Genomic DNA, 24,822 nt, shown 5'->3' on the forward strand with positions numbered 1-24,822 from the left:
TGCAGTGCTCCTGCGGCCCCGACTGGTACACGGTGGGCACCAAGTACAAGAGCGAGTACTACACCTGGTTCCTCTTCATCTTCTGCTTCATCGTGCCCCTCTCCCTCATCATCTTCTCCTACTCGCAGCTGCTCAGCGCCCTGCGGGCCGTGAGTCGGGGGCACGGGGGTCCCGTGCGGGGGAGGGAGGGTGGGAGGGGCGGCGGGAGCGAGGGCAGGTGGCCGAGGGGACGGGGGGAGGGAGGGCTGCTCGGACAGACGGACGGAGGCAGGAGGGCAGGGCTGCTTGGACGGACAGATGGAGGCAGGAGGGATGGAGGGATGGAGGGACAGAGGGATGGAGGGAGGATGGGGTGGGGGGGATGGATGGAGGAAGGGCTGCTCGGACAGACGGACAGAGGCAGGAGGGATGGAGGGATGGAGGGAGGAAGGGCTGCTCGGACAGATGGACAGCAGCAGGAGGGCAGGGCTGCTCGGACAGACGGATGGAGGCAGAAGGGCAGGAGGGACAGAGGGATGGAGGGAGGATGGGGTGGGGGGGATGGAGGGAGGAAGGGCTGCTCGGACAGATGGACAGATGCAGGAGGGCAGGAGGGATGGAGGGATGGAGGGATGGAGGGAGGAAGGGCTGCTCGGACAGACGGACGGCGGCAGGAGGTCAGCAGGGCATGGCCGCTTGGACAGACGGACGGCGGCGGGAGGGCAGGAGGGATGGAGGGATGGAGGGATGGAGGGAGGAAGGGTTGCTTGGACAGACGGACAGATGCAGGAGGGCAGGAGGGTAGGGCCACTCGGACAGACAGACAGTGGCGGGAGGGCAGCAGGGCAGGGCCGCTTGGACAGACGGACAGCGGTGGGAGGGCAGGAGGGATGGAGGGATGGAGGGATGGAGGGAGGAAGGGCCGCTCGGACAGACGGACGGCGGCGGGAGGGCGGCAGGGCAGGGCCGCTCGGACAGACAGACGGACGGCGGCGGGGGGCCTGTGGCCGCGGCCGGGGCTGACCCCTCGGCGCAGGTGGCGGCGCAGCAGCAGGAGTCGGCCACGACGCAGAAGGCGGAGCGGGAGGTGTCGCGCATGGTGGTGGTGATGGTGGGCTCCTTCTGCCTCTGCTACGTGCCCTACGCCGCCCTGGCCATGTACATGGTGAACAACCGCGACCACGGCCTCGACCTGCGCCTCGTCACCATCCCTGCCTTCTTCTCCAAGAGCGCCTGCATCTACAACCCCATCATCTACTGCTTCATGAACAAACAGGTGCCCCCGGGGCGCCCCGAACGTCTGGCGATGGGGGTCCCAGGGACACGCGGGCATTGGGGGCACCCGGGGACACGCGGGCATTGGGGGCACCCGGGGACACGCGGGCATTGGGGGCACCCGGGGTCACCTGGGCATTGGGGGCACCCGGGGACACGCGGGCATTGGGGGCACCCGGGGTCACCTGGGCATTGGGGGCACCCGGGGACACGCGGGCATTGGGGGCACACGGGGTCACCTGGGCATTGGGGGCACCCGGGGACACGCGGGCATTGGGGGCACCCGGGGTCACCTGGGCATTGGGGGCACCCGGGGACACGCTGGCATTGGGGGTCCCAGGGACACGCGGGCATTGGGGGCTCCCAGGGACACGCGGGCATTGGGGGCACCCGGGGTCACCTGGGCATTGGGGGCTCCCAGGGACACGCGGGCATTGGGGGTCCCAGGGACACGCGGGCATTGGGGGCACCCGGGGACACGCGGGCATTGGGGGCACCCGGGGGCACACGGGCATTGGGGGCACCCGGGGACATGCGGGCATTGGGGGCACCCGGGGACACGCGGGCATTGGGGGCTCCCAGGGACACATGGGCATTGGGGGCACCCGGGGACACGCGGGCATTGGGGGCACCCGGGGACACGCGGGCATTGGGGGCACCCGGGGTCACCTGGGCATTGGGGGCTCCCAGGGACACGCGGGCATTGGGGGCACCCGGGGTCACCTGGGCATTGGGGGCACCCGGGGTCACCTGGGCATTGGGGGCACCCGGGGACACGTGGGCATTGGGGGCACGCGGGGACACGCGGGCACTGGGGGCACCTGGGGTCACCTGGGCATTGGGGGCACCCGGGGACACGCGGGCATTGGGGGCTCCCAGGGACACGCGGGCATTGGGGGCACCCGGGGTCACCTGGGCATTGGGGGCACCCGGGGACACGCGGGCATTGGGGGCACCCGGGGTCACCTGGGCATTGGGGGCTCCCAGGGACACGCGGGCATTGGGGGCACCCAGGGACACACGGGCATTGGGGGCACCCGGGGACACACGGGCATTGGGGGCACCCGGGGTCACCTGGGCATTGGGGGCTCCCAGGGACACGCGGGCATTGGGGGCACCCAGGGACACGCGGGCATTGGGGGCACCCGGGGTCACCTGGGCATTGGGGGCACCCAGGGACACGCGGGCATTGGGGGCTCCCAGGGACACGCGGGCATTGGGGGCACCCGGGGACACGCGGGCATTGGGGGCACCCGGGGTCACCTGGGCATTGGGGGCTCCCGGGGACACGCGGGCATTGGGGGCACCCGGGGTCACCTGGGCATTGGGGGCTCCCAGGGACACGCGGGCATTGGGGGCACCCAGGGACACGCGGGCATTGGGGGCTCCCAGGGACACGCGGGCATTGGGGGCACCCGGGGTCACCTGGGCATTGGGGGCACCTGGGGGCACACGGGCATTGGGGGCACCCGGGGTCACCTGGGCATTGGGGGCACCTGGGGTCACCTGGGCATTGGGGGCACCCGGGGTCACCTGGGCATTGGGGGCACCCGGGGACACGCGGGCATTGGGGGCACCCGGGGACACACGGGCATTGGGGGCACCCGGGGTCACCTGGGCATTGGGGGCTCCCAGGGACACGCGGGCATTGGGGGCTCCCAGGGACACACGGACATTGGGGGCACCCGGGGACACCTGGGCATTGGGGGCTCCCAGGGACACGCGGGCATTGGGGGCTCCCAGGGACACACGGACATTGGGGGCACCCGGGGACACATGGGCATTGGGGGCACCCGGGGACACGCGGGCATTGGGGGCACCCGGGGTCACCTGGGCATTGGGGGCTCCCGGGGACACGCGGGCATTGGGGGCACCCGGGGTCACCTGGGCATTGGGGGCACCTGGGGGCACACGGGCATTGGGGGCACCCGGGGTCACCTGGGCATTGGGGGCTCCCAGGGACACACGGGCATTGGGGGCACCCGGGGACACGCGGGCATTGGGGGCACCCGGGGTCACCTGGGCATTGGGGGCACCTGGGGTCACCTGGGCATTGGGGGCACCCGGGGTCACCTGGGCATTGGGGGCACCCGGGGACACGCGGGCATTGGGGGCACCCGGGGTCACCTGGGCATTGGGGGCACCTGGGGGCACACGGGCATTGGGGGCACCCGGGGTCACCTGGGCATTGGGGGCTCCCAGGGACACACGGGCATTGGGGGCACCCGGGGACACGCGGGCATTGGGGGCACCCGGGGTCACCTGGGCATTGGGGGCTCCCAGGGACACGCGGGCATTGGGGGCACCCAGGGACACGCGGGCATTGGGGGCACCCGGGGACACGCGGGCATTGGGGGCACCCGGGGTCACCTGGGCATTGGGGGCACCCGGGGACACGCGGGCATTGGGGGCACCCGGGGACACCTGGGCATTGGGGGCACCCAGGGACACGCGGGCATTGGGGACACCCGGGGTCACCTGGGCATTGGGGGCTCCCAGGGACACGCGGGCATTGGGGACACTCCGGAACATCTGGGTGATGGGGGCACCCAGGGGCACCCAGGAAATGGGGACCCCCGGGCAATGGGGAGATCCAGGGGCACCCGGGCGACGGGGACACCCCAGGACCCGCCGACACTGGGGACACCCCGGGGTGCCCAAGGACGTGTGGGGGCCAGGGACACTCGGGGAGCAGGGTCATTTGGGGACACCCAGGGATGGGGGACCCCTGGGGACGAGGACACCCAGGCACGGGGACCCCGCGGGGTGCCCAGGGACACCCGTGGGGCACTCGGGGCCACCCCAGGGAGGGGAGGCGGCTCCCTCGCGGGGGGGGACACACGGGACGCGGGGACCCCCCGGCTGAGCTCGCGGCCCCCCAGTTCCGCGCCTGCATCATGGAGACGGTGTGCGGGAAGCCCATGGCGGACGACTCGGAGGCCTCGAGCTCGGCGCAGAGGACGGAGGTCTCCTCCGTCTCCTCCAGCCAGGTCAGCCCCAGCTGAGGAGCCGCCAGCGCCCACCCCAGGGAACCCCCCTTCCAACCCCCCACCCCCCCGCGCTGTCCCCGCTATGGGGCAGGGGCTGCCCTGGGGGTCCGGGGCCGCCCCGCGCCCCCCCCGGCTCGGCCCAGCCTAGGATGTAGGCGCGGGTGGGACAATAAACCACCGTCGCGGTGTGAACGCAACGCCGAGCCCGCCTGCGCATCGCCAGCCCCACGGCGGGGAGCGGGGTGCCCCACGGCGCTGACAGCGCGGGACCCTCGGCCTGCCCAGGACCCCCACGCAGTGGTGGGGCGGGGGGGTGGGATGCTGCCCCCTCTCCGACCTCCACCTATGGGGTTGGGGTGGTGCTGAGCCCCACATCTGTGGGGCTGGGGTAAGGCTGGATGCCATCCGTGGGGCTGAGCCCCATCCATCTGTGGGGCTGGGGAGGTTCTGAGCCCCATCCATGGGGCAGGGCAGGGTCTGAGTCCCCATTCATGGGGCAGGGGAGGGTCTGAGCCCCATCCCTGGGGCAGGGGAGGGTCTGAGCCCCCCATCCATGGGGCAGGGGAGGGTCTGAGCCCCATCCCTGGGGCAGGGGAGGGTCTGAGCGCCCCATCCATGGGGCAGGGGAGGGTCTGAGCACCCCATCCCTGGGGCAGGGGAGGGTCTGAGCCCCCCATCAGTGGGGCAGAGCAGGGTCTGAGCCCCATCCGTGGGGCAGGGGAGGGTCTGAGCCCCATACCTGGGGCAGGGGAGGGTCTGAGAGCTCCATCTGTGGGGCAGGGGAGGGTCTGAGCCCTCCATCAGTGGGGCAGGGCAGGGTCTGAGCCCCATACCTGGGGAGGGGGAGGGTCTGAGCCCCCCATCAGTGGGTCAGGGCAGGGTCTGAGCCCCATCCCTGGGGCAGGGGAGGGTCTGAGCGCCCCATCCGTGGGGCAGGGGAGGGTCTGAGCCCCCCATCCCTGGGGCAGGGGAGGGTCTGAGAGCCCCATCCCTGGGGCAGGGGAGGGTCTGAGCCCCCCATCAGTGGGTCAGGGCAGGGTCTGAGCCCCATCCCTGGGGCAGGGGAGGGTCTGAGCCCCCCATCAGTGGGTCAGGGCAGGGTCTGAGCCCCATCCCTGGGGCAGGGGAGGGTCTGAGCGCCCCATCCGTGGGGCAGGGGAGGGCCTGAGCCCCCCATCAGTGGGGCAGGGGAGGGTCTGCGCGCCCCATCCCTGGGGCAGGGGAGGGCCTGAGCCCCCCATCCCTGGGGCAGGGGAGGGCCTGAGCCCCCCATCCGTGGGGCAGGGGAGGGCCTGAGCCCCCACCCAGCAGCACAAGAGCAGTGGGGACACGCGGGCAGGGCTCCCCCAGCCCCACACCCCCCTCCCCGCGGGCACAGGGTGCCCCTGCCGGCTGCGGTGGGGACGGACAGACAGACAGCCAGACCCCTGGGCCGGGGGGGGGGCGGCCGTTTGGGGGTGCCCCTCAGGGGGGTTGGGGGGCTGCATCCACCCTCCCCGCACCAGGCAAACGCCCCCCTATCAAGCTATGGGGGGGGTCGGGGGTGGGTGGGGCCCCCCCGGCCGCACCCGCGCCGCGTTTTTGGGGTGAAAAAGGGCGTATTTGGGTCACGAAGCGGTTGGGGGTGAACGTCAACGCGTTTATTGAGCCACAGAGAAGGGCCCGGCCAGGCTCCGCTCGCGCCGGCCGCGCGTTAAATCATCCCGGGGGGGCGGTGGGGGGTGAAAAACAACATACAGGACACGGTCGGGGGGGGAAGACGGACAGACGGACAGGCGAGGGGCAGCCCCCCCCCCCCCAACACGCCGAGGGGGAGGGAAATTAGTGTCTGAGGTCGCTCCCGCCGAGGAGCCGCTCCCGAGGCCTATTTTGGGTGGGAAAAGCGGGTGGGAGGCGGGAAGGGGGGCGAGGGGTGGCGGGGATGGGGCCCCCCCCGGGGTTACCCCCCCCCCCCCCGCGGCGGGAACGCGGCTCCCGGGCTCTAAATCAGCGGGTTTTAACCCCGGGAAGGGATGGATTTAAGGGTTCGAGGCCCACGGGGGCTGCTCGGAGCCCGCGGCGGCCCCCCGAGCTCCGCGCGATGCCGGCGGGGGGCGGGGGGCGAAGCCAGGGGTGGGGGGGGGGGTGGGGGGGGAAATGAAGAAGAGAAATTAAAACCAAATCGAACGATATTAATAATGGCGGGGGGGGGAGGTGGGTTTTGGGTGGATTCAAGGCACTTCGGGGGGCGCGGCGGGATGGGGAGGGGCGATGGGGGGGGCGTTAGCGGAGGGGGGGGGAGCCCCGGCGGTGTTTTGCGGGGGGAGAGCTCGAGCCCCTCGGGGCGGGAGGGAGGCGAAGCCGCGCTTGGCTTTGCAAAGCTCGGTCTAAAACAAGCATGACTCACCTCTGGTTTTATTTTTCCTTTTGGCCCTATTCTCTGGCTTGTTTAAGGGGGTTTTGGGGGGGGTTTTTTGGTGGATTTTTGTTTTTTCTTGGTTTTTTAGTTTAATTTTACGAGGGAAATTGGGGTGGGGGGGAAGCGGGAGGCAGGGCGAGGGGAGATCCGCTCCCCCCACCCCACACCTCTGCCCCCTTCGGCTTGTCCTTCGCTCCGGGCGTGAGCGAAGCAAATATAAAAATAAAGAGAACTTGGTAAAAATGATAAAATAAGGTGGAAATCTTAAAAAAAAAAAATAATAAAACAACAAAAAAGTATTAAAAAACACCAAACGACCCCAAAGGTGGAGCCCCCCCGGCAGCGTCGCCGCCAGTCCCCGTCCCTCGGGGAAAAGGTGGGGGGGGGAGAGAAAACCTAAGGACGGGCTGAGATATGTGTGGGTTTTTGTGTCACCTCATCGCCTGAAATAACAGTCTCAGTAGCGAAAAATGGTTCTGATAATCCCAGAAACTGTAAAAAATAAATTATTTAAGAACCGGCTCTTTCCGGGCGGCTTCTCAGAACTCGTCGTGCCGCACCAAGGCCTCCCCGAAGTCCGTGGCCTGGCTCCCCACGAACAAGTCGTACTTGTCCACGATCTCCTCTTTGGTCAGCTTGCCGTCCTGCGAGAGAGCCGAGCCCCGCGTTCCCGTCGTGCGCCCGCCGCCCTCCCGCCCCCCGGACCCCCGCCCCCCCCCCCGCCCCACGGCGAAACGACGGAGGGGCTAAATGAGGGCGTTTCCCAGAGGGGTTGGGTTTGTGGTTGGGGGAAGGGAAGCTCCCGGGGCCGGCTCCGGCAGGAATCCCGGCGCGGGGGGACCCCTCGGCACGGGGGGGGTGTGTGTGCGTCCCCCCACCCACCACCACCCCCTCCCCGCAGAGGGAAGGCGTCGCTCCCCACCTTGTCCTGGTCGGATTCGTAGACGAGGTGCCGCGCTTCCGCCTCGGCGTGATCGTAATCCGAAGGGAGGATCCAGTCCTTGGTTTCCTCCTTGTCCATTTTGCCGTCGCGGTTTTTGTCTCGGAATTCCACGAATTGCTCCCGCTCCGTTTTCACCCACTCGGGCTCGTCGGCGTCCCCGTCGTGGCTGTACATGTCACCTGGAAGGGGGGAGGCGGCGCTGCGCACCCTTCCGACCGGCCCCAGCCCGGAGCAAAACCGACGGCGGGACCCCCCCCGCTTCCCCCCTCAAACCCATCTCTGAGGGTTTTTAAACCTCTTTATTGCCTTAAATTCACCCCCCGGAACCGTAACGCGCCGCTTCGGGAGCAGGAGGCGCCGCCGCGTTTTGGGGTCAAACGGGGGGGATTAAAGGGTGTCGAAAAGGGGCGGCCGTTCCGCGGCCGAGGGGGTCCGGGTTCGGAGCAGGCGCCCAGCGCTCGGGGTTTAACCCAGAAACCCGACCCCGGGGCAGGTCTGAAGTTAGGAAGTTAAGAGATAATGAAATTCCGGGAGGGGGGAGGGCCGGGGCGAGGAGGGGGCGCGGCGGCAGGGCCGGGGGCGCCGCCGTCTCACCTATGTACTCCTCCAGGTCGATGAAACCGTCCCCGTTCTTGTCGATGTCCTCCATGGTTTCCTGCAAGGAGGAGACGGGAGTTAAGCGGCCTCGGAGCGATTCCCCCCCTCGCCGGGAACGGCTCCGGCCCCGCACAAGCGAAAAAATAAACCCCCCGCCCCCCCCGCCAAGCCCCGTTTTGCGCCCCACGGCCGATCCCCCCTGCCCGCGGCCCACCCCGATTTCCACCCCGCCGTAGAGGCCGTGTTTCGCGCGAGACGGCGGCCGGCAGCGCCACGGCGACCCACCTGCACGACGATATCCTTCATGTAATCGTACTCCTCCGGGTGCAGGAAGGCGGTGAACTCTTCCTTGGTGGCGGTCAAGTCTCCGTCCTTGTCAGCCATCTTGAAGCGGCGTTCATCTCGCACCATCATTTGCTTATAATTAAATCCGTCGTCGGGGTCCGGGTCATCTGGGCGTGAGGAGAGAAGCGGCCGCCGCCTCGGGTCAGCTCAGGCAGGGGGGAGATGCCCCACGGTCACCATCAAGCCAACCCAAACTCTTCAACTCAACCACCTCAACTCAACCTCAATCTTCTCAACCCAACTTGAACCTCAACTCAACTTCAGCCCAGCCTGAACCTCCTCAACTCAACCTCAACCTCTGCAACTCAACCTCAACCCAACCTCATCAACCCAACCTCATCAACTCAACCTCAACCCAACCTTGTCAACCCAACCTCATCAACTCAACCTCAACCCAACCTTGTCAACCCAACCTCAACCCAACCTTGTCAACCCAACCTCAACCCAACCTCATCAACCCAACCTCAACCCAACCTCAACAACTCAACCCAACCTCGTCAACCCAACCTCAACCTCATCAACCCAACCTCAACCTCCCAACGCTTTGCCACGGCAGCCTAAATTTCAGACATCGGCGGCCGTCGCGGCCCTCCTGCACCTCCTCTGCCAGGAGGAAGAGGAGGAAGAGCTGCCAGCGGCTGTGGGGGACCAGCATTCCTGGGGAAGATGCTCCGAGGAGACAGGGATTGGGGGTGGGTTTCGGCCGGCGCGGCCTGGGAGGCTCAGCCCGAGCTATTTTTGGAGGAGAATGTGTAAGGGGATATTGCTCTCCGCTGCCGGGGCGGCTTCAAAGCCAGCGAAACATCCCCCCGCGCTCGCCGCAGCGGGAATAGCCGGGCACATATGGCCACTAGATATAGCTACGCCGGCAGCGAGAGATAAGCTTCGGGATGCCGAGGCCGGCTTCGTTTGTCAGCCTATAGAAAAGTATCGACAGAGGAGGACGGAGCCGACTCCTCGCGGGGTGAAGTTAAGCGAGAGCCAGGCCCGGTCTAAAAAAAGGCTCCCTCCCTTCTCTGTTTACATCCAGGACAAAAGGCAGGGGATTAAAGAGCTCTGTACAAGCCCCGGTGCCGGCCAACTATTAAATATAAGACGGTAAGGAGATTTTATTTTAAGTCCCCTCTAGGGCACAATTAAGCCTAAAGTTTCCTAGTCTAGTCCCGAGCTTTCGCCTCGGGAAGCGGCGAACGCCGAAAGCTTGGCCGGAGCAAACAGAGGCCGGAGGGTCGGCGTCGCCGCGCGGGTTACAGGCAATTTCTTGCTGTTCGGCGATTCCGCCTCTCGGCCCGAGCGGCTTCGCTCCGTTTTGCTCAGGGGCCGAGCGGGCCGGCTCTTTAACCAGGGTTAAACCCACCCCCCAAAAAAACAACCCACCCCACCCCCCCTGCTTTGTGTTTCAGTCCCTGAGCTGGGGGGCACCCGCGGAGCGCTGGCTGAGGGGCAAAGCCACACGCTCAACGTTTTAACCCTCCCGAGCGCTACGGGCGGGAGAACGGGCCGAGGAAGCAAAAAAAAATTGGCGTTGTTCTTATTTTTAAAGGCGGTTCCGGAGGGCGTTTGACTTTAAGGTGAGGCTCTTGGTTATTTATCGCTTGATATTCTCGCTCTCCCTGAGGAAAGCCGGGTTTAGACCCACAGAGCCTTCGGCGCCAGGGCAACCCGGTGACTAAGACCAAGGTTTTGAGGAAAAAAAAAAACACAACAAACAAAAAACCCAACAGCATTTTGTTTTGATGACCAAAAAAACACAAAAACCAAGCATTTTTTGAATGCTCGGTAGAGCAGCGAGGGAGGGCGGCCCCTCGGCCCCCACGCGCCGGGCGGGGGACGTCCGTAACGCCAGCGAGGGCTCGGCCGGCCTCTTGGCCGCGCGTCAAGCTCTCTCCGGAGGCGCTTCCAACGCCGCTCCGGCCGGAGAGGAGGAGGGCGGGGAGAGCCTGGTGGAAGGGATGAGATTATCTCAGCAGAAAGGCGCTGGGGAAAAGCCAGCCCTGCTGAAAAAGGAGCGCCGGAGCCAAGGCGTTAGGGCTCTGCCGGGCGGGGGGCGGGGGAGGCACGCCGGGAGCCTCCCGGCCTTCGCTGAGGACAAAAGTAGGTGGGAGCGGCGCTAGGCCAGGCTTTATCCCTCTCTGCCAAGGGCGCCGGGCCCCGGCTCGGGATGGACAGAGCCTTACGGCGAGTCGCCGGTCGCGGGGCCAGGCGCTCCCCTCTCTGACACATTAGGCTCGAGGAATGCTTTGCTCATTAAGGTCTTTTTTTACTGATTAAAGGGTTTTTTTTCCCCCCCTCCTTAAAGGCTTTTAATATCCTACACCTGCACGGCCCCAGCCCCGCCTCACAGACTCCAAAAAGCACAACAAAAGCCCTCCCAGAACATCCTCTCCCCCTTCCAGGCGGGATCTGAGCCGGCAGCCAGGCTCGGCTTTCTGCGGACCTCGGCAATGAACGGAGAAGGGGAAGCTTAGCAAAGCCTGGCCCAGCCCTGAGGGGGTCGGGGAAGCTTGGTAAGACCCCGCCGGGGTCTCAGGGGGGGCCGATTCCCTCAGCCAGCACGAGGCAAACTCCAATCTTCCTCCAGCTTTTTAAGAAGCGGCCGTGAAAGAGCCCGAGGGAGGGAAGATGGATGAGCCGGGAGGGAGAGGCCACAGCCTCCATACGTCCTGCGGAGCATTTGACTATCTTTGGAAATATTTAGTAAATTCAGCTTTATTTCATGCTTTCAAGCTGTAGCTCATCGCACCATATATGTCTGCGTTCCAGGAGGCGGGAACGACTGGCAGAGGAACGGGTATTTTTCGAGCGTCTTAACCCCCAGCAGAGCGTCCTCTTGCCTCCCTCCCGGGGTGTTTCAGCCCTGACAGGGCCCTGCTCCCGCCTTACGGCCCCCAAAATCTAGCTCTGGGGTCTAAAGCTACCGCCAGGACAGGCAGAGACAGCGCCCGGGACTTTGGGAAGTGATTAAAAGACTCGGTGCTAACGATCTTCACCGGTTTGGGAGGGGGGCCGACACCCTGAAAGAGGCGGCCTCTAGAGCCCCGGCTTAGGCAGCGCTTTCTGCGGGTACCAAACGCCCCCAGGAGCTTGAAATTCCCAGCTGGAAGGGAAAAAACCCCCGTTACCCCACGGCACTTTCATCACGTTCTCGCTCCCGACTGAGCTCTGAGCTCGTTTCCACCATGAAGCGCATCAATAAAGCAGAGTTTAAGCCGCGGGTTGATCCCGAGCTCGGTTTTTATCCCCCGCCTCCCCCATATCTTTTTGTCCCGAGATCATCCGGAATCGGGAGGTAAGTTCGGAGAGGCTGGGGCGGGGTTTTGGCCTCCCGAGCTCCATCACACCTCTGCTTTATTGATCAGAGACCACCACCAGCCGGGACACCTTGCCCCTTACCGAGGTAAGTGCCATATGTCACGTTTCTGTACTCATCCCAGGAGATAAATCCATCTTGATTCATGTCAAACTCCTGCCACTGGCGTTCGACACTGTCATACACGTATTTCTTCTGGGCCTTCTTAATCCAGGCTTTCAGCTCCCCCTCCGTCACAAACCCATCCTTATCCGTGTCTATCTTATCTACAATCATTCTACAAAAACAAAACAGCAAGTTTCAAGCGCCGGCTCCGCAAAGTTTTCATCCCAAGAGTAGAGACCTACCTAAGATGTAGCCGTAGGTGGCATTTTTATATTCCTCCCAAGAAATGAGGCCGTCCTCATTGAGGTCGTGCCCTTTCCACTGCCGCTCTACATCCTCGTATATCCAGCGCTTTTGGGCAAACTTAATCCAGTCTTTCAGCTCTTCCACCGTTACAAACCCGTCTTTGTCTTCATCTATTTTACTTACAATCTTTCTGTAGGAAACGCAGAAAAATCCAGCACAAGTTAAAGGGAACAAGGCTCGAGGTCTAGGCGGGCGGAGGGGCCGAAGGCCGCCGCGCCCAGGCGTTCAGGTCCCGGCCATCGGGCGGCTCGGCCTTAAAACCGACGTACGGCTTAGCCGCCGCGACACCGGCTCGCTCGGGGTTGGAGTTTTTTCCAGAAATACCATGAGTTACTTGCGGGGAGAAGCAGCTTTTCTTGTTAGACCTCGGGGGAAACACCCCGTTTTCCCACCGGGAGCCGAGCACGTACTTACGTTAAAGGCGGGGAGACCGGCCCCGCTCAAGGGACCCCCCGCCTCCAACCCCTCGGGAGGAGGGCGGCGGGAAGGCGCCGCCGCGTCCCCCCCGAGGACGATGCCCGCCGAGGCGGGGGAGGCAGGGGGAACCGGAGACGCGCGGTTTATAAAGCCGCCCGTATGTTTAGCGGCGGCTGTGAAGAACGAGCCGCCGGGGAGGAACGCGGAGATCCGCGGGCACGCGAGGCTCCGCACGGGCCGGGCCCCGTCCCTCGTGCCTTACGCCTCGGAGCAACGTCCAGGTCCGAGCTGCCTCGCCGGGGGATTAAAGCCAGGCCGACAGCCTAAAACACTTTGCTTGGTGACCCGGGGATCGGCTCCTTTTAACAGGGAGGCTTAAGGTGAAACCGGTTTTGCTAAATCTAACCCCGACAGGGAGGAATTTTGGAAAGAGGGTGTTTTAGATCACCACGAGGTTATCAGCGCCCGGAACATCGAGGGGAAGCGAAACGTCAAGCGCAAAGGCAAAGAGCCGCTGGAGCCGCCCCGCTCCCGGGTTCTGGTCTTTCCACAAGCGCTTCTAAAAAGCAAAGCCGGGATTTCCTCCGCGGCACAAAGGATGTGGCTTAAGACCAAAAAGCTGCCGAGACAGCCGGGGTAGGAGCGGTTAAAAAAAACACCCCCGCCGACGCTCGCTTGGCTTTCCTAGAAGGGTCTTTTCGGCTCGACGCCGCGCTTTCCCCGCGGCCCGACTCATTTCCCAGGCGCGTTTTAACCGCGGCTCTTTCAGGGGAAACGATTCGAGGCCGTTACGTTCGCGGGTTAAAGGCTCCCGGCGCCGTTTGCCGACGGTTAAAGCGCAAACGTTGAGGGTGGAGGACGGGGAGGGTCGGAGATTCGCTTCCCCGGAGCGGTGGGCATCGTCCTTCCCTCGGCTTCGGCACCAGGCGGCCTCCGAGGACCGGATCCCTTTGGGAATTTGCTTCCCCGACCAGGAAAACCTGAACCATCCCAGCCTTATTAAAAAGGGTTTTAAGAAGGCGTCGGCAAAACCGGGAGGGGACGGAGGGGAGCGGCCAAGCGACGGGATTCGCCCTTTCATCCCTCCGACCACCGGCCGCGCCGCGGAGCGCCCGGAGCTCGGGCTCCGGCACCCGCCGCTGCGGGGGTGGGGAAACAGCCCCACTGGGATGAGGAATTGGAGCCCGGATCGGTAGAAAACCAAAGCAGCTTTCCCAGGAAAGGTTTCCAGGTGGGGCAGCAGAAGTTCAGGGGTTTCATTCGAGAACGGTGAAGCCGTTTCATTGCTTTCAGGGAAAGTTAAACTCCGTCCCCACACGGAGCAAGCCTGGCTTAGCGCTTAGCAGGCTCCGAAAACCTCCGCCTTCAGGGGCTTAGTGCCAAACCCAGCTGCTCGCAGGCTGCTTTCCCAGGGCAGAAGCCACAAAAAAACCCCCCAATGAGCGTTAATAAAACAAAACAACACCCCCCACATGCTGAAGTTTTGCCACGGGGGGGTGGCAGGGGCACCAGGCGTGCCGTGACGGCTGGCAGCTGGAACGGACAGGCTGCTTCGCTTCCCCAGGGAAGGAAGGAAGGAGGGGGGGAGGAAGGAAGGGGATCGCGTTTGCCATCGCCGGGAAAAGCGGCGGCACCTTCCCCGAATTCTGCAGGCTTTAAGGAAAAAAAAAAACGGGGCGGCTGCTCCGAAATCCGGGTCACCCCAAGAAACGGGGATGGGAGAAGGGCGGGAGGGAAAGCAGCGGGGAGCCAGGGCGCTCTCCCCCCAGAAATGGGTCCTTCCGACAGCACGGAACCCGTTTTAAAAAATAATTTGGATGATTACACATTCATAACAAGGTTATCAAACCAATTCAAGCTCGGGAAAGGGCGATGAATTTGCCTCTGAGAAAAAAAAATACAACACCCACCCACCCCCAAGCTGTTCTATGTCAAGGGCGAGAGCGGTTTGAAAACGGCCTCGTTAAAACATCCGAGTGGAAACTCTTACTCCAGCCCCGCTGCCGCTGCCAGCTTTTTCCAGTAGATAACTCAGCAGAACAATGAAATTACAGCGCAGAGCCATGACAAAGCCTACGGGTCAGGAAAACAGCGCCGGGGGGGGCGGGTGGGGAGGGTCGCCGGCCCGGTTCTGCCCTCCGCAGCCAGAGCTGCGCCCTCCGGCTCTTTAGGGGGGGGAAAATAGAGATATTCTCTATTTCCCTGGCAAAACGCCGCTCGGGTTGTGCCGGTTACCTCGCCCCGCCGGCATTTCCCCCGGCACCTGCACGTGGCTAAGCTTTCCCTTCCCATCGGGGAGCCCCATCCTGAAAAAACCCACCCCCAAAACACCCAAATCCCTCCCGATTTTCGCTGTGGTTTGCGACAAGCGCCGCTCCAGCGGGAGGTTGAGGTGTCCGGGGAGGAGCGCGCCGGTGCCGGGACACGGGCGACGCCGCCTTCAACAAAAATAAAGCGGGGGGAGGGGAAAAAAGGGACAAAAGTGAAGAGGGAAGGGGAAATTTGGACTCGGGGAGCGTCCCAGCGGCAAGGCCAAGCTCCCCAGGGAGGCGCCAGGCGGGAGCGGAACCCTTAAGAGCCCCTCAAGATAAAAAAAACAAACCACACAACAAAACAAAAACCCAAAAAATGCCTCCTCGGGGCTGAACCTCCGAAGGTTTAAGCCTTTTTAAGCCCGACACGAACAACTGCGCCGGCAGCTGCTGCCGCAGGCACAAAGGCGCACGCTGTGGTGCCAGGGCCGGCGCTGGCCGCCCCCGAAAGCCAGCCCGAGCGGCTCCGCAGGCGGCAGGGGGGGCAGAGCGACCAAGGAGAGGCTCATTTTCCAGGGATGCTCTGTTTTCCCCTAACCCGGGGGCGGGGGGTCTCTGCGCAGCGACCAGCTGCTCCTCGACCAGGGGCAAGTAATTCCCCGCGGGCTTTCGGGCTCCGGCGGTAACCGGAGACCGTTTAGCACCGCCTGGGTACGGCAAAAAGGAGAGGGGGCTCGTTTTCCTTTACGCCTTGCGGTTTCGGGGAGCGTCCGGGGCCGAGGACCCAGCCCCGCGTGGTCGGAAGGGCTCAAGGTGACCTCGCGGGCCGGGAGCGAGGACAACTGCACGTGCGCGGCATAACTTTGTCACCGCCATCTGAGGCGGTCGCTCAATTTCACCCACCGCCGCCGTTAAAATGGCATTTAAAAGGCTCCAGTCGAGCAGCCGCGGGGGGGGGGGGTGGGGGGAGAGAAGGACCCCCGGGGCCGGGGCGAGGGTTGCGACCCGCTGGGGATTCGTTCCCTCTCGGTTAGGTTTTTATTTCGGCTCTTTTCCTTACCCGAGTCTCTCCTTGCTCTCCTCCGGCGTGAGCTGATCGAAGGTTTTGGCCTCGTCGGCGCCGAGGAAAGCGTCGTGGTCGTAGTCGAAGTTCTGGGCGTCGTCGTGGACCTTGTCGCTGAGCTGGGGGTCGTGGTGAACCCGGTCCTTCTTCTCGGTGGGCTTGCTCGAGATGCAGAGCATGGAGAGAGACAGGCACAGGAGGAGCTGAGCGATGCTCATGGTGGGTCAGACGCACCTGCGGGAGGGCGAGAGGCGGGGGGTGTCGGAGCTCGCCCCGCGCCGGTTCCAGGGCCGCGGGCCTGAGCTGCGACACCGGAGCGGGGAGAGCTGACGGATCGGCCGGGCAAAACGATGAATTAACGCGCATTTCCTGGCCAAAGCGACCAATTAACGCACTTTTTCTGAGCAAAACCACCACCTGGCCCAGATTAGCCGGGCAAAACGATGAATTAACGCACATTTCCTGGCCAAAACCACCACCTGGCCCAGATTAGCCGGGCAAAACGATGAATTAGCCCAGATCAACCAGGCAAAATGATGTATTAATGCACCTTTTCTTACCAAAACGCCCACCCGGCCCAGATTAGGTGGGCCAGAACCACCAATTAACACACCACTTCTTGCCAAAACAACCCATTAATGCAGTTTTTGGGGCCCAGAGCCGCCAACAGGCCCACATTGGGGGGGGGGGGGAGGCAGAGCCACCAATTAATGCACTTTTTCTGAGCAAAATGACCAATTGACACACATTTTCTGGCCCAAGTGAGCCGGCCCCCTCCCACAGCCCAGATTAGGCCAGCGAGAGCCGGCCCCCTCCCCACCCCCAGCCCAGATTAGGCCGGCCAGAGCCCCCTCCCCTCCCCTCCACCAGCCCAGATTAGGCCGACCAGAGCCGGCCCCCTCCCCTCCCCCAGCCCAGATTAGGCCGGCCAGAGCCGGCCCCCTCCCCTCCCCCAGCCCAGATTAGGCCGGCCAGAGCCGGCCCCCTCCCCTTCCCCAGCCCAGATTAGGCCAGCCAGAGCCGGCCCCCTCCCCTCCCCCAGCCCAGATTAGGCCGGCCAGAGCCCCCTCCCCTCCCCCAGCCCAGATTAGGCCGGCCAGAGCCAGCCCCCTCCCCTCCCCCAGCCCAGATTAGGCCAGCCAGAGCCGGCCCCCTCCCCTCCCCCAGCCCAGATTAGGCCCGCCAGAGCCCCCTCCCCTCCCCCAGCCCAGATTAGGCCCGCCAGAGCCCCCTCCCCTCCCCCAGCCCAGATTAGGCCGGCCAGAGCCGGCCCCCTCCCCTCCCCCAGCCCAGATTAGGCCGGCCAGAGCCCCCTCCCCTCCCCCAGCCCAGATTAGGCCGGCCAGAGCCGGCCCCCTCCCCTCCCCCAGCCCAGATTAGGCCGGCCAGAGCCAGCCCCCTCCCCTCCCCCAGCCCAGATTAGGCCGGCCAGAGCCCCCTCCCCTCCCCCAGCCCAGATTAGGCCGGCCAGAGCCAGCCCCCTCCCCTCCCCCAGCCCAGATTAGGCCGGCCAGAGCCGGCCCCCTCCCCTCCCCCAGCCCAGATTAGGCCAGCCAGAGCCCCCTCCCCTCCCCCAGCCCAGATTAGGCCGGCCAGAGCCACCAATTAACGCACTTTTTCTGGGCTAAATGACCAATGAATGCACTTTTTCTGGCCCAAGCGACCAACTGGCCCAGATTCCCGGGGCAAAACCATACATAAGCGCAGAGTAGCTAGCCAAAGCGATTAACTAGTCCAGACTACGCAGGCAGGCCGATCAACTGGCCCACATGAGCTGGGGAAAACGACGCCTGAGCCCCCCGGCGCCGGCAGAAGCCCTTCGTGCCGCGCGCCCGGCGCAGCCCCCCGCTCCCACGGCCCTCCCGGAGCCCCAGGCGAGCCCCTCCGCCCGGCAGAGGGGGCGACCGCCGCGCGGCACGCGAAGGGCACGCGGCGCCGGCTGCTCTCGCCTCCTCCTGCCCAACGCCCTCCCCGCGGGGTTGGGTCACCCCACAGTCGCTACACCCGTCAGGAAGCCGATTTTGGGTGCCGGGGAGGGGGGACAGAGACGGGCAGGAGGCGGCCGTCTGTCAGCCGCATCGTCTCTCCGGCACTGGCGCGGTGACGCTGCGGCGCCTGGGCGGGAAACGGCGGCTGAAAACCCCGCGGGAGCCACCCTCCGCCGTCACACCGGCCTCTCGGAAGCCTTCCCCGCCCTCATCTCTCTAATCTGAATTTAAATGGAGCGGCTAACGCGGAGGTATCCTTCGGGACGAGGTATCCCTCAGCACGCCGTCCCGGCAGCGGGATCGCGCCTCTGCACGCAGGCAGAGCTCTGCTTGCGCAGCCCTGCCTGAAAAAGCTTATAAAATTAAGCTTGACCTTGTAGAAACCAGAATTTAGAGCCCCGCGCAGCTAAAACTACTCGCAGAGGTTAGGAAGGAGTAGCGGGAGGGGAAAATAAACCCCTCCTGAGACAGGACAACAAGGAGGCGAGTCGCCTGCCCGAAGCACTACTCAGGAGTTGGTGAATTCAGGGGATTCTTGTTATTTAAGGCACCCGCTTCACCGGCATTTGCTCGGGACGAGGCGGGCGGTGGGGCAAGGAATCCATTAAACCCCCTCTTAAACCCCGACGGATTTATCCGCGCGGTGTTTGCGCCGGGCGGATCCCTTCGGCGACAAGAGGGGGTGTCGGGGCCGCTCGCCCCGGGAAATAACGGCTCCCGAGGCAGAGGGAGGGTTGTTCCATCTCTAGCGTCGCCGTAACCGCGCTGGCTTTAAGCCCAGGGGACGAGGGGGAGCGGGGACGCGGCTCGGCGCTCGCCGAAACCCTGCCCGGCACGTGGTGAGGTCCATTCCGTGCTCCCTCGGAGGAGCGATGGGTTTAGCAGGGCGACGGCAAAGCCGGCAGGTCCGGGCTGTCCTTCCCCTCTCGGGATCGGGCAGAGCGACCTCGGGGCCGAGGCGAGGGAAGGGAAGAGGCCAAACGCCGAGGGAGAGAGCGCAACGCCAGTTTTCCTGTCGAGGAAGCTGGAAATCAGCGCTCCGATGGGGAAAAAATATGTAAAATAAGAGAGGAGTCGCACCGCCACGACCGCAGGCAGCAGCGTGGGGGGTCTCGAAGGAGGAGCGAGCGCCGGACGAGGGATCCGGGCTGTGAATTCCCCGCCTCGCACACGAGGCAAGGCGCCGCCCCGGGCTTCTGCCCGTTAATTAATCCAAATTAAGGGGAAATTCGGGCCTGGTTTAGCTGAAGGAAGAGACGCCTGCGTGCCAGGAAGGGGGGGGAAGCTGGAAGGTCGGCAGATAATTCCTGCGGCGCGAGCAATAGGGTGACGTTGGGAGGATCCGCTCTTCGACCGATCCCGACCCATCCCGGAGGCAGGACCCCGCGTCTCCCCGGAGGAACCACGGTAACACCGTGACAAAAATAGCCGAGTTTGGGGGGAAAAAACCTAAAAAAACCTGACCTAGAAACGATGGGAAGCGGCAACGCTCCGCAGCCGGCCGAGAGAGCCGCCCGCCTGCCTCGGCACGTTGTAATTTATTAGTTTTAAATGCTGCAATATTTCCCTCGTGGCTTTTAGGGCAGGAAGGATTCCTGGAAAACCCCCTCCCCGGGGATTCCTGGGGCCACCACGGATTTAATCGCCGCTCCTATCGGTTTCCAAGCACGTGGAAGGAACCTCGTTGACCGTCGGGGCGGGGAAAAGCCGCATCCTCCTGGGAAGGGGAGGATCGGAAAGGAAACGAGGCGAAGAGCGATGCCCGCGCGGCCGTTCGCGACCTGAGCTGCATCCGGGTGAAAAATCCTCGACCCCCAGCTGCCTCTGATGCAATCCAGGGTGGCCGTGACCTCAGCAGGAAGGGGGGGACACACTCCAGAGGAGCTCTACGTATGTATTTCCAGACTCTTCCTCTCTCTGAGGACGTCCCAGCACCGAGAACCTGCCCCACACAGGCCAACCTCCCACAAAACCCCTGGAAACGGGCCGGGCTAAAGCACAGGGTGACCTGGAACGGGTGTAAATACCCTGATTTTTATCTCCAACATCCACAGAAAGAGGCCGTGAGCCATTTGGATACGATTAAAAGGGACAACCTGACCTCCAAGGTAGATCTTGGCATCACGCCGGGTGCCAGGGGGGTGACGAGCCGCACCTCTGCAGGTAAAGATGCTGCTTTAGCGCTTGGTGAGATTAAAAGTCTCCATAAATCAACCGTTATTTATAAGTCATTCACATGAATAACGGCTTCTGCTGACCGACAGCTAGGATTGACCCGCCTAATTTTCCTCAGAGCTCACAGTTTTGGGAAAAATAAGGCTTCGAGCTCGATTACGTGCGCCTCTGCGCCCCGGCTGGCTAAGGAAGCCACAAACCGCTATGGGAAGGGACGCCGGCAAGTTCTCAGTTCTCCTAAAGAAAAGGATCCGGGGAGGGAAGCCAAAGGGGCAATTAGCGGCGGGGAGGCGGGAAGCGCTGCCTCGGAACGGGCTCCCCCGGAACCGGGGGACTCCGGGTGGTTTTGTGGCGATATTGAGGGAAGAAGTCGGGATTTTACGCCGGGGTTGGGTTAGCGACGATATTCAGAGCTACGAACCCCTTCAGGAGCGCGGTTTGCACCTGGGAGCCCAGCTGGGCTCGGGAATAAATACTTTCAGACACCATAAATTGCTCAGATTTGGGGATTTGTCTCTATTTTGGCTTTTTGGGGGGGGTTAATCCCAGTCCTGGTGCGGGTGATGGGGGCAAACCTGGTCCTCGTGTGCAGGTGGAGGAGCTCAGCTCCGCATCACCACGCCGCCGCGAAGGTGAGGATGACGATGGTGGTGACGACAGGGCGAGCCCCTGCGGCGTTAACGGGGAGGTTCCATCGAATATCGGGGGTCGCTTTGGGTGCGGGAAGGCACCCGTTTCCGAGAAGCGATCGTGAAGGCGGGCCCCGCTGCGGGATTATCGCTCCCCACCCCCCGACCCCCGCGTGATTTCATCGGGAGCTACAATAACGGGTGAGAAAACAGCGGGTTTTGCCCCAAAAACGGGTGTTCGCCGGTACAGGGAGCCCCCGGTGGTTCGGCAGGTTTTACCGTGGGGTGGGTGAGCGGTGGGGGGACGGGGGGGCTGCGAGACCCGGGGCTGCCGGTGCCGGCCCTGGCCCCCGCTCTCACAGCGATGGGGCCCGGGACTCCCGGGGCCGGTGCCACGTTACACCCCACCCCCCACCCCCCAATAACGGGGCCGCCAAGGCGGGGGCGGCCTCGACCCGTTCCCCAGGGCCGCCCCCACCCAGGGACCCAAACCCCAGACCCCGCCGTTCCCGCCCCGACCCCCGAGTTACCGGTAGCCGCCGCCGCCGCCGCCGCCCGGTTCTCCTCAGCCTCCTCCGCCGACCGGAAGTAGGCGCCGCGCCACGCCGCACGCCCCGCCGGCCAATCACAGCGCCGCTCCTCCTCCGCCGCCTTCCCTCGCAGCCTTGCGATTGGTCGCTTCCACCGTCCGTCCGCCCTTTTGAGCCCGCCCTCACGCCGTCACTCCGCCCACCTCCCCGCCTCTTTGGCCCCGCCCACCTCCCCGTCCCCGTCCCCGCCGGGGACGCCGGGCGCTGATTGGCTGGAAAGCGCCACGTCCTCAGGCGCGCGCCGGACGCCGGCCCCGCCCACCCGGGCGCCCCTCGCGGTGTGTCCCCTCAACGCTCATGCGCGGTGGGAGGGGCGGGCGGTCACGTGTGCGCCGGGTGGAAAGGGCGGGAAAAGGGAGGCGATGGAGGGGGGGGCGAGGCGCCATTTTGTGGGGAGGGAGGGAGGAGGGCGAGGTGCCATTTTGGGGGTGGGCAAGGGGGTGTCCCCCAGCCTCTCCCGGCAGGCAGGGGCGGGCTGCTGGGGCTCTGCGGAACCTGCCCCTTCTTCAGCAGCGAGGACATCACGGTCTCAGGGTGGCATCTCACTCCTGAAGCGCCCCTGAGCGAGGAGAGCCCCTCCCCTCAGGTTTGTAGTAAGTAACTAAAGGGTTAAACTTGCAGCCTGAGCTGTTATTAACCGAAATCCACATCCTGAGAAATGTGAACGAGTCAGTGAGCCAACTTCTGAAAGGAATTCCAGGTTCATGAGCTGAGGAGCATCTGAGGAGCTTCTAAGGAGCTTCTCAGAAGCTGAGAAGGACTGATAACAGAAAAAAAACATTGTCTGGCAAGGAAGACAGAGGGATGCCACAACCATGAACCAATGAAACCAGAGAGTCATAGTAACTGGGGGGAAAAGTAGAGGAGGTTCTCCTCCCCCTCTGCTCTGCCCCAGTGAGGCCACACCTGCAGGGCTGTGTCCAGTTCTGGGCCCCCCAGTTCAAGAAGGGCAGGGAACTGCTGGAGCAAGGCCAGCGCAGAGCTGCCAAGGGGATCAGGGGCTGGAGCATCTCCCTTGTGAGGAAAGGCTGAGAGACCTGGGTCTGTTCAGCCTGGAGAAGAGAAGGCTGAGGGGGGATCTCATCAATGAACCCCAGTAGGTGTGCTTGATTTGTGGAAATATTTCACCCTGCACCTGGCACCAAATAAAGTAACTCCTGCTCTTTAAAATGCCCAGCATTAAGGAGTTTTATTCCTGTTTCTCAGTGATGGGTTGATATTCCAAAGAAAGCGGAAGTTTCTGCTAAGCAATAACGATGAACTGCATAAGCCTGGCAAAACAGAATTCAGCAGCCAGAGAAAGGAGCTGAGAGAGAGGGAAGCATTTGTTTTACGAGTCTATCCTTGAAGAAATGAGAGACTGATAAAAGGGAACATCCCACCTCAGAAGATGCCGAGAGCTGGGTGATAAAGTATATATTTAAGGAGGATGACTAATTGGGACGTCGATAAGAACTAAAACTAAGTGTCCTTTAGGTGAACTATCCTCATTATAGTACTAAAAATCACACCCATAGGCCTGAAAACACCCTGCACAGAAAATGAAATGAATAAAATAGCTCCGCTCTCTGTGTAGCCTGGCGTTTTGCACGCCGGGCGAACAAAACCGCTTTTTGGAGAAAAAAGGTGGTACCCGCCTGCTGCACAGGGTGCCCCTGGGTCTCTCACAGGATCTCGCCATAAAATCGTGGAATTGCTGAGGCAGGGGCTGCTCGACGTGCTGCAGGTGGGTGCCGAGAGACGGCGGGTTTGGTTCCCGCCTGTTTAAATCGTGCAATTGTGGAATCGTTGAGGTTGGAAAAGAGCTTTAAGATGATCAAGGTAGAGATACGAGCGCGGCAGGTGCTTCTGGTGGGTGTTTCACCTTTGTGCAGTGCCTGGCTTTGGCTCTTCCCACGGGGGCCTGGGAAGGAGGCTTCGTTTTCCAGAGTTACTCCAGGAACTCTGAAGGAAGGGGCATCATGATGACCAAGGATCATAGAGTCATTTAGGTTGGAAAAGACCTTTAAGATCATCGAGTCCAACTGTTAACCCAGCACTGCCAAGCCCACCACTAAGCTCAGCACCACGTCTGCACAGCTTTGAAACACCCCCAGGGCTGGTGACTCCCCCACCTCTCTGGGAAGCCTGTGCCAGTCCTTGACAACCCTTTTGGTGAAGGAATTTTTCCCAATCTCCAACCTAAACCTCCCCTGACGCAGCTTGAGGACGTTTCCTCTCATCCTATCGCTTGTAGATGGGGAGCAGAGCCCAGCCCCCCCTCACTCCAGCCCCTCTCAGGCAGCTGCAGAGAGCAAGAAGGGCTCCCCTCAGCCCCCTCTTCTCCAGGCTAAACCCCCCCAGCTCCCCCAGCCGCCCCCCAGCACACTTGTGCTCCAGACCCTGCCCCAGCCCCGCTGCCCTTCTCTGGACACGCTCCAGCCCCTCCATGTCTGTCTTGTTCTGAGGGTCCCTGCCGTGCTGCCAGACGTGCCCCGAGCAAGCGCGTCGTGACCGCATCGATCCAAAAATAACTCAGAAGGAGTGCAGGGATCCTATGCTGGGAAGTTGACAGCAGGTTTTATAAATATATTTACATTTGGGCTTAAAATGCTGCGTGGCATTTTAATGACTTACATCTAAAATTACTACTTTGCAGCAAGATGTGATCCCATCGGGGCCGGCGGGGTGGAACGTCTTGTAGGACCAAAATCCCATTTTACTAGATCACCCTGAAGCAGCATCACGTTGCTATTTAATTTCACACTGCCTCAGCGTACCGTGACGCATCAGATTGTCGACACGTTACAGCCAAATAGCAGCGTGGCTGAGGTCAAGTCTTAATCGCCTTGGATGCGATTCATCCGATGAGATGCGCACGTCCACATCTGTGCTGGCTGTCTAGACTCCCCTTATAGTCACTGGAAAGAAAGAGGCGCTTCCAGGGCATGATTCATCTCATCCTAAAGTAAATGCCTAAATTAGGTCAGATGAATTGTACCCTAAGAGTACGTTTCTCTCCGGTCTCTGAAGGGAGCTGAGCTGCGCCATCCGTGGCAGATGTTCACACCAGATATTTACAGTACGCTGAGATAATTCCCACCCTCTGTGTCACGGTAAACAATTTTAAAAGCTGTTTCAGCCAGCTGACATTTTTAAAACTCGTCCCAACTATTAAGTCATGAACTGAAAAAACTTAACGCGAAAGTTCCCTGAAAAACTAACGCTTCGTCTCGCTTTTTTTATCTCTGTAGTTGCTGATATTGGAAGATCTCGAGAAACTAATCACACGCGTAAGGCTACACCCCTACTTCAAAGGCGGACCCACCCCGGCGATAGATTGTGTAACGGTATAGCTGGTCCCGTATCAGAAGATTGTGAACAGACTTTAAAACTGGGAGAGGTTTGGGGTTTTTTCTTCTTTAAATAAAAGATGACTTGAGGGGGGGGGTTGTCTTCATGATTTCTAAACGTTAATGTT

The 24,822-nt window shown here is 62.8% G+C and overlaps 2 protein-coding genes across 3 annotated transcripts; one reads left to right on the top strand and one right to left on the bottom strand.

Annotated features, from left to right (window-relative positions):
- OPN1SW (opsin 1, short wave sensitive) lies at nucleotides 1-4,422 on the top strand (the record flags this gene model as incomplete). Its single annotated transcript, XM_064453104.1, is given in 3 exon segments — nucleotides 1-149; nucleotides 1,016-1,255; nucleotides 4,137-4,422. Coding segments are annotated over 3 exon segments (512 nt in total), but the record flags the coding sequence as incomplete, so codon positions are not given.
- A 2,681-nt stretch (nucleotides 4,423-7,103) lies between these two features.
- Nucleotides 7,104-21,408, bottom strand: CALU (calumenin). 2 transcript variants are annotated; one of them, XM_064441728.1, is made up of 7 exons: nucleotides 21,303-21,408; nucleotides 15,978-16,214; nucleotides 11,921-12,114; nucleotides 8,468-8,634; nucleotides 8,180-8,240; nucleotides 7,565-7,764; nucleotides 7,104-7,286 (listed from the first exon to the last, which is right to left on the bottom strand). In XM_064441728.1, exons 2-7 carry the CDS (start codon nucleotides 16,196-16,198, stop codon nucleotides 7,182-7,184), a joined length of 948 nt encoding a protein of 315 aa, XP_064297798.1. In that variant the 5' UTR covers nucleotides 16,199-16,214; nucleotides 21,303-21,408; the 3' UTR covers nucleotides 7,104-7,181. The 2 variants fall into 2 exon arrangements, with proteins under 2 accessions (XP_064297798.1, XP_064297800.1); XM_064441730.1 differs by lacking the exon at nucleotides 11,921-12,114 and adding an exon at nucleotides 12,185-12,378.
- Nucleotides 21,409-24,822: the final 3,414 nt, after the last annotated feature.

The sequence above is a fragment of the Phalacrocorax carbo genome, chromosome 1 (assembly GCF_963921805.1).
Source record: "Phalacrocorax carbo chromosome 1, bPhaCar2.1, whole genome shotgun sequence".
In the NCBI taxonomy this organism is placed as follows: Eukaryota; Metazoa; Chordata; class Aves; order Suliformes; family Phalacrocoracidae; genus Phalacrocorax; species Phalacrocorax carbo.